This window comes from Varanus komodoensis, unplaced genomic scaffold, assembly GCF_004798865.1.
Source record: "Varanus komodoensis strain SLA01 unplaced genomic scaffold, ASM479886v1 scaffold125, whole genome shotgun sequence".
Lineage (NCBI taxonomy): Eukaryota > Metazoa > Chordata > Lepidosauria > Squamata > Varanidae > Varanus > Varanus komodoensis.
In genome coordinates, this window is record NW_025335360.1 from 112,658 (window position 1) to 120,642 (window position 7,985).

A 7,985-nucleotide genomic window follows, 5' to 3' on the forward strand; every position below is an offset into this window, starting at 1 on the left:
CCGGGGCACTGCTCTAGTTGAGAGGGAAATGGGTATGGGGCACCCTAATGACCAGCAGGAAAGTTATCCTACTGTTATGATTTTTAACAGATGATCTAGCAGCTAGCAAAAGGCCTTGGACATCAAAGACATGCTGAAGCCTGAAGTCCTGCCTCTGTTCCCAGGACCAGAAGGGCTTCTCACACCTCATTTGGGTTCTGGGTCCCGGCAGTGCTTCTCATCCCATCTGCTGCAATTTCCTTCTTCAAGAACAATGGCAAAGCTACCTTCTTTTCGGTACCTGCAAGTGTGACTTTCTCTTCTACTTTCAGGAAAGTGTGTTTTCGTAAGCTTATTTAATTAAGCTTGTTATGAAACTCTGCTCTTCCTGCCAAAAGTTTGGGTCTCAAGTCCCAAACTCACCTCTCTTCTCACTAGGCAGGATTGGAGGGACGCATCTTAGTGGGATCTCAATTCATAGAAATCAAAGCCAACCCAACTAGTTTGGGGACCAAATGTATCCTACAAATCTCCTACAAATTAATTTGAGAACAAATCAATTAATATAACACCGAAAATGGATTCAGAGACATCCCTTCCACCAGCCAAGGACAGCCAGAGAAGACAACTGGCTCCTGAATCCTAAACTTTTCTGAATCAGAGTTCTTGCATTTAATGGTCAGGAGTGATTGAGGAGTGACTCACGCCCACCCAGCAGCTGAAAAAGACAACTGCTGTTCTTCAACACCCCTAGAGGGGGCCGGACTGGGAGCACCTGCACAGACCACCAAAGCGTACTGCTGAGTCTCAAAAAGCCATTATAGCTTCCCATACTGGGACAAGGATACCTGCAATCACAAGAAATGGCCAGGGTCCAGCTCACCAGACACTCCTTTCCAATGCAGAGCTTCATTGGCACTTCTCAGCTATCAAGACAATGCAATTCAGAGAGGCCTCTAGCACACTGAATGAGCAGCCTCTGCTCATGGAAAGAGCGCTGAGCCCGAACCGGAGACTTTTCCGCAAGCCTTCCCTTTCAGTGGCTCCCAAGGGGAGAGCGAGCTGGCAAGGGCTACACAAACCCTCTGGCTGAGTGTCTTGCCTCTCCCAGGGCCAGGGACAAGGCAAGGCACCGGCTCTCCTGGTCCCTCCCGTCTCTCCCAAAGCAGGTCTGCTCTCAGGGTCAGCCAGGGAAGCTGCCTGCAGCATCCTGGATGGAGCGCCAAGGTCCCCCCTTGATGCTCCTGCTCTCCCATCGCCTCTTCCCAGTGTCTCCCCTTCGGAATCCCACCACACGGACCCTGGGGAAGCTGGCAAAGCTGCGTGCCTGACCCACTCACCCCACCCCCCAACACACCAAATCTCTCTCGAGGGCAAGTGACAGGTGGCTAATCTTTGTCCTTTTTTCATGGCGCCACCAAGTGAAGCCCCTTTTTTGCCTCCACAGAAGTCAATGGGCCGTATTAACTTTTATGTTAAATAATAAATTATACCCATTGATTTGGAATATTCTTTCACAGCTGATTTTTTAAAATGCAAAGAATTAGAACTGCTGCAGCTGTAACCAAGCAGGAAAGAAATATTGACTTATCATCTGCAATCATGAGAAAACTTGATTATCTATTCTTGTCTGTATAATTTCATTTTAAAAGGACAGTATTACATTCGAAATGCACATTATCACTCAAATGAACTGTAGTTTTGTTAAAAAGATGGCCGCATGTTTCAAATCCCCAGTATTTAACAAATTCTAATTATTCTTTATCCACAGCCGCCACATTAAGAAAATACTCCATATTTTCTCCTACTCAGGTAACGATTTTAAAAGAAATACCTTAAGGAAGGTGTCATGAGAGAGCTTGACCCCAAACCGCCACATGCCTCCAACAAGGGGAAGTCTGAGAGGTCCAGGGGGGAGGCGCCTTAAGGAAAGGAGTCGTTTCAGGGAGCGCGGGATCAGGTTTGAAAATATAGAAGTCAAAGATTCTGATGTCTGCATCATACTTCCACTTTCGCCGAGCTTTTCAGATGTAGCTTGGTCATTTGGTTTGCCTTTCTCTGGTGGCATTTTGCTCTCTTCAGAAACATTGCAGCCTCTCCGTTTCTCTACTAACACCCTTTTATATATCCCTTTAAAGACAAGTAGCTGTTACCGCGCACCTGTAACTGCCTAGGAATCTGGTCAGCCAGGCCTGCACTATATTAACAATTATTATATATTTAGGTTGCGCCATTATGAGTGTACATGTTATTAAGATAATTAATTGTTTTATAGCGGTAATTGTTTTACATGATGCAGGTTTCTCCTGCTCTGAGAAACAAGAAAATTTGTTCTGCTGATGTCTTTCTGAGATCCTTTTGTTTCATGATTGTTAATCTGCAATTATTATTTCTGTCCATGTGGATTTTGTTAGGGTTCTGATTACATGTATAGCTGAAAATATATGAGTTCCAAATTTGAACATATAGTATGTTTGCTTCTTTTTATAAGCAGGTTTAGTTATTCTAGGAAAGGACCACATATATGCTTGCAGAGGAAAGAATTAATGACTCCAGTTACATGTTGTAAACCGTCTCGAGACATTAGTAATGGGACGGTCTATAAAAGCTTTTAATAAATTAATAAATAAACACAATGTTATTCAAATATTAGAACAGAAGAGAAATTATTATCAGATTTTGTTTTCATATTTTCTAATCCCGAAGAGGCACAGGACCAATCGTGTGCCATGTATTTTCTAAACATTTAATCTACTCTATGTTCGGAGAGTATACTGGGAAGGATGCATAAGAAATCCGTTCGGGGTTGGGAAGCCATTGGTGCCCCTGTGCTCGGCTCCTCGGACTCCCTCCCACTTTGCCGCAGCCCAGGCTCCAAGCTCCTGGTCCCTGCCGCTTGCCCCCTGCCTGCTCTGTGCTGGTTGTCCCCCTTTCCAGCACCAGCGGAGCAGCTGCAACAGATGCCAAGGAAGGTCACCGGTTGCACATCCATGGATCTACTGGCTTCCTCCCCACTCAGCTCCCGTTGGAAGACCAGGCTGAGCTCAAGAGGAAGCCCACAAATGCTTGGAGGGGCGGATTCCAACAGGATTCATCCCAAACCAACCTGCCAGGATACCTTTAGTGATGAAGTTCAGGCCTCCTCTTCCAGGTGGCATTTAGGGTTCCATTCTGTCCCCTTCAGGGCAGACACACACAGCCCTCTGAGCTCGGCAGCTGTGCAGCCTCTGCGCACCATGAGGTCGAGCAGAAATGTTTTCTCTAGATGGCTATTTTCAGCTGGCAAAGAGGGACCGAAGGAGGCCGGGGTTCCAGCTAGAATTTGCAAATAAGTCCCTGGACTTTGCATCTTCACTTCCCTGTCTCCCGTTTCATCCTTGGAGGCCTGCAGTTTTGACTTCAGGGTTGTACTGGTGCAGTTCTCCACCTTCAGTGTCTGACCACCAAGGCCAGGGGACCTCTGAAGAATCCAAGGATTCCCCAAACGATGTTGGGAAGCCATTGGAGTGTGCCTTAAATTTCTAATTTGGTGCTCTGACTCTTAAGTCAGATCCCTAATATTTTAATATTTTCACTGTATTTATTATTTTGGTTGCCGTTCCATCAATGTCCATGATGGACATAGAAGTTAGTTGATCGGATTATGCATTACAGTGCTTGCTGATAATGGGCTCTGAGGAGCCTCCCAGGTGTAACACGCCCCATCAGTGTAACCATGTGAACCTGAAACAGAATATGAATCCAGCACATTGTACAGCAGGGAGCTGTGGGGGAATCATTTCCAGCACTTGTTTGCCATGAAAACAGCATCATCTGGTGAAGGTCATGAGCAGCCACAGCCCCTCCAAGAGGGCAGGACCAGTTTGCATGACTCATCCTTGGGGAGGGGGATGGGTCCAGGAAGGTTGTAGGGCATCTTTGGGGGTTTTCAGCTGACACAGCCAGCTTCTGGAATTAAACCAGACATAGTCCCACAGTGTAAGTTTGGTGTACATGCTTCCTGTTTAATTAAGGTCATCCTCATCAGTCCAGCCCCAAGAGTGATTAGTTTGTTGGTACACAATGCATTTTTCCTGGCCTTCTGAAGTAATTAAAACCTTGCAAAAATGCCAACATTTGATCCTCTTATCCTTAATGAAGTGTTCTGAAAACTTTTCTTGTCTCTGTATTAGATTAAGAGTAATTAGACCTTTCTAGGTCAGTCAGAAAGCATTGTGCAACTTAGCTACTCCATCTTTTCCTCTTTAATGGATTTCTGTGTAAGAAAACAGGCAGAAGATGCCCTGGGAAATCACGGGAGTGTTTTCAGTGGAATAAGTTGTCATTAAATTCCATGAACAAGGTAAAGCAAATAAATGCCTTATCTGGGAAAACTTTCCAAATCCTGTTCAGAAATCTGACACAAGTCTTTGCAGTGGATTCTAGAGAGCTTATGCTACTACCTGACGAATGTCAATAGAAATTTTGAGGTCAGATCTCTATCGTGTGTTGCAACTGTGTTTTCTTTCCTTTGCAAGCAGGACAGCTGTCTGTGCTGATGTGGACACCTCCTTGAAGACACCTCCAAAGGAACACAGAGATCTTGGAAGGGAACCTGCAAGTGTTTTTGCTGTACAGATCAGCCTCCACCAACTTGGTGCTCTCTAGATCTGCCAGACCAGTGGGCATGCTGGCTGGGAATGATGTGAGTTGCAGTCAAGCACATCTAGAGAAGCACCAGTTTGGGGGGAAGCTGATACAGATGTTGGAAATATGGAAAGAGTGACTCTATTCTACCTTGGATATGCCCTTCTAATGTAGGAATGAATTGGTAACCCTACATAGACGTGCAGAGAGAAAGACCTTGAACTGATCATTTCTTGGAACTTGGTTGTTCTGAGAGAAGAGAGTTTGTATCTTGGGGCTACCAGACATGTGCTGGGCAGAGAGTTTATGGCTTGGACTGGGAACAACTCTGATCTGAAAGCCCAAAGAGACTTGGCCAGCCAGGGCAGAAAGCTGGCCTAGTCCCATGATTTTCTGGGACTTCTGTGTTGCACATGTGTTGGTCACCAAGCCTAGAACCTCCATCTCCATGTCCTCTGCCTTCTATTGTCCTGTCTCCTTCCTGTGAGACCAGGTGTGAAGTGAGTCTAACAAGGTACTCCAGAAGTTACAAGTGACTTCAGAAATTACTCCATTTCTCCTTCAAATAATCATCTCCAATTTGCAAGCCTGGCCTGCAAAGGACATTTATGGGCCGCATACGAAACATAGGCTTGCCTTGAATGCCATATGAAACTGCTGCCCCCTCCCCATGTTTAATTAAAAGAAAGAACCAGGTGATTAAAAGAAATTCAGAGAGGGTGGTCAGAGTGAGGAGCAGAGAAGATTGCAGGGTCCAAAACATAAGCTGTTCTGTTTCCTCTGCAGCCCCTCTGTGTCCCCACTCTGGCATCCCCCAGGGGCTAGACAGACACAAACACTGCAGATGCAGACCACAGTAGCATACCCTTAATCAGCCAAGTTTGCAGTTCTATGAAGTCTAGACAGAGAAAAGTCCTGCCAGCTCCCAGCATTTCTTAGCCTGCCATGCTGCCTTTCCCAAAGGAATTTTTTTCTGTCTAAATATGCATAGGATTAGACCCTAAATTATTAAATTATAGGCCCAGGTACCATGTACCAGATCCTTAAGAACACAAGAACTGTAGAGGTTTTCAAAGAGAGTGGTAAAACATTATGTTTAAATATTGAAATATGTCCTGAGATCACATTACTCTCACTTTTTCACAGGAAACAATGGAGTAGGAATATTAAAGAATTAATAACCAGATTAATAACAGCTGTGAGATTAATTATAGCAAAGAACTGGAAACTAGAGAATGATTTTCAATTGAGTGATTGGTATAGGGAATTTTGTCATATAGTTATTAATGATAAATTAACTTATGATATTAAAGTGTGAAAAGATATATAGAGAAGAAGAATTTTGATGAGATTTTGGGGTTCATTTATTAATTATTTGTTTAAAAAGGGGAAAGGATTTGAACCTTCACAGGAGTCATTGCAATTTTGGAAGCAGGGTGGAGCTTTTTGAAAGAATTGTTGAAACCGTTTTTAACATGTTTCTAATGGTCCGGGTGGTAGAAACCACAGTTTTTTTATGTTGTGCGTTATTATTTTAATTGTATTTTCAAAATTTCAAAATATTTAAAATAAAAATAAAAAAGAATATACTATGCTGTATAACCTAACCTGTATAACTACATAACCTATCCTGCATTCTGTTCGCATAGTGACTGATCAGCTCCCTATGGGAAAACACAACCAGACTGGAGCGCGACAGCGAAACGACGAGGCCGGCAAGGAGTCCTTCCTTGGATTCGTCCTTGATCGCCCACCAAGCAGCTTCCTGGGATGTGCTCAGCAGGATTCCAGCATCACAAGAGTAGGAGAAAAATGTCTCCTAGCTGCATTCCATGCACCTTGTATAATTGGTGCCCCACTATTATGTTTCCCCTGTTCATAAGCCACCTACTTGTTGGGCACTTTACATCCAAGCAGCCTCAAAAACTCGCTGCAGGCTTCTGCATGTTCCAAACCAGTCCACTGCGGGACCAGCAATTAGCTTCTGACTCGACCTTGAGCTGAGCCTGCCGCAACTGGAAGCTATGGGGCTGCATGACTCACCTTTTACACTCCTCCCAGAGGTCATCAGACTAATGGTTAGAGTAAAAGGGAACGTCATAAAACAACCTGGGTGTTCTCTTCTGCAGAACTTTGCACACACGATGGAGAGAATCAGAAGGACTTAGCGCAACACCTAAGACAGTAAGATTTTTATCACGGAACAGGATCTTCCGTGGGAGGGGTTCCATTTTTCCAAGTTCATCGGCAGAGCAAGCATTCCATCCGCAGCACTGCTGAAAGCAAGCCTGCAAGCTACAATTCCAACACCACAGGGAACATTTTAACATCTGCATGGTGAAATATCTGGGAGATTTCCCCCTTAAATTTGCCCCTCTAACTGTTAGAAAAACCCACTTAAGCTACAATAGCAATCCCATAATCCTTCACCCAGTCATGTGTGGCTCCTCCGGTGGATTGACGCTGAGTTGGTTGCCTTCTCAAGCCACTTCTTGCCTAAATTAAAAAGTAACAAACAGGAAGAGCACAACTAATTTGGGCACAACCTGTCGTCTTTGTGGCACCTAGCAAGATAGCCTGTTTCATGGCATGATGGGGCAGTTATGTCAGCTGATTTTCTTTCTTTATTTGATTTCTAGCCTGTCTATTAGCCAAGTTGACTCTGGGAGGCTTACAGAAATATAAAACAACAACATGCACAATAAAATGAAAATATTAAATCCAACATAATTTGAACAGGTCTAGTTGTACTAAAAATTGTTTCAGCTGAGAAAGATTTTTAATGTATATTGGTAAAAATATGCATTTATGCTGCTTTTACTGTATTTGTATACTGTGTTTTTATAAACTGTGATGTCCATGGAGCTTCAACTTTTCGGTGGTATAGAAATTAAAATTTAACAACAGCAACAACTTGGTATAATTATGTGATACTTAGAAGGTACGCCTATTTCCCAACAGCAACAACTTGGTATAATTATGTGAGGCCTATTTCCATCAATATCTTCCTTGCATTCTGCACTTACGAAAGAAATCATGGTATTAGTGCTGGAGAGTTTGAGAACCAGTCTGGTGTAGTTAGAGCACTGGACTAGGATCTGGAAGATCCGGGTTCAAGTCCTCATTCAGCCACAGTGCCCACGAAATGATTTTGGGCCAGTCACTGGCTCTCAGCCTATGCTTCCTCACAGTGTTGTAGTGGAGATACAACGGAGAGAAGGAATATGGAAGCCACCTTCAGTTGCTTGGGAGCAAAACAGTTGGGATAGAAGCACAACAACAACAACAACGACAACTTGGTGGTGGTTAGTTGAAAAAAGCATTTCTTCCTACTCACTTCCAAGTTCCCTTCTGAAAAATCTGGAGTGCCCGCCTATGCA

General features: G+C 44.0%; 1 protein-coding gene across 1 annotated transcript in view; it reads right to left on the reverse strand.

The window, feature by feature from the left end:
- LOC123019445 (cytochrome P450 2J5-like) overlaps window positions 1-7,643 on the reverse strand; it is a 28,039-nt gene extending 20,396 nt beyond the window's left edge. Inside the window, exons 1-3 of the mRNA XM_044422335.1 lie at window positions 7,632-7,643; window positions 5,773-5,801; window positions 1,814-1,928 (exon numbers count right to left, since the gene is read on the reverse strand). Of these exons, the coding sequence (XP_044278270.1) occupies window positions 1,814-1,928; window positions 5,773-5,801; window positions 7,632-7,643 (156 nt within the window). The remainder of the gene's footprint in view (window positions 1-1,813; window positions 1,929-5,772; window positions 5,802-7,631) is intronic.
- Between the last annotated feature and the right edge of the window lie 342 nt (window positions 7,644-7,985).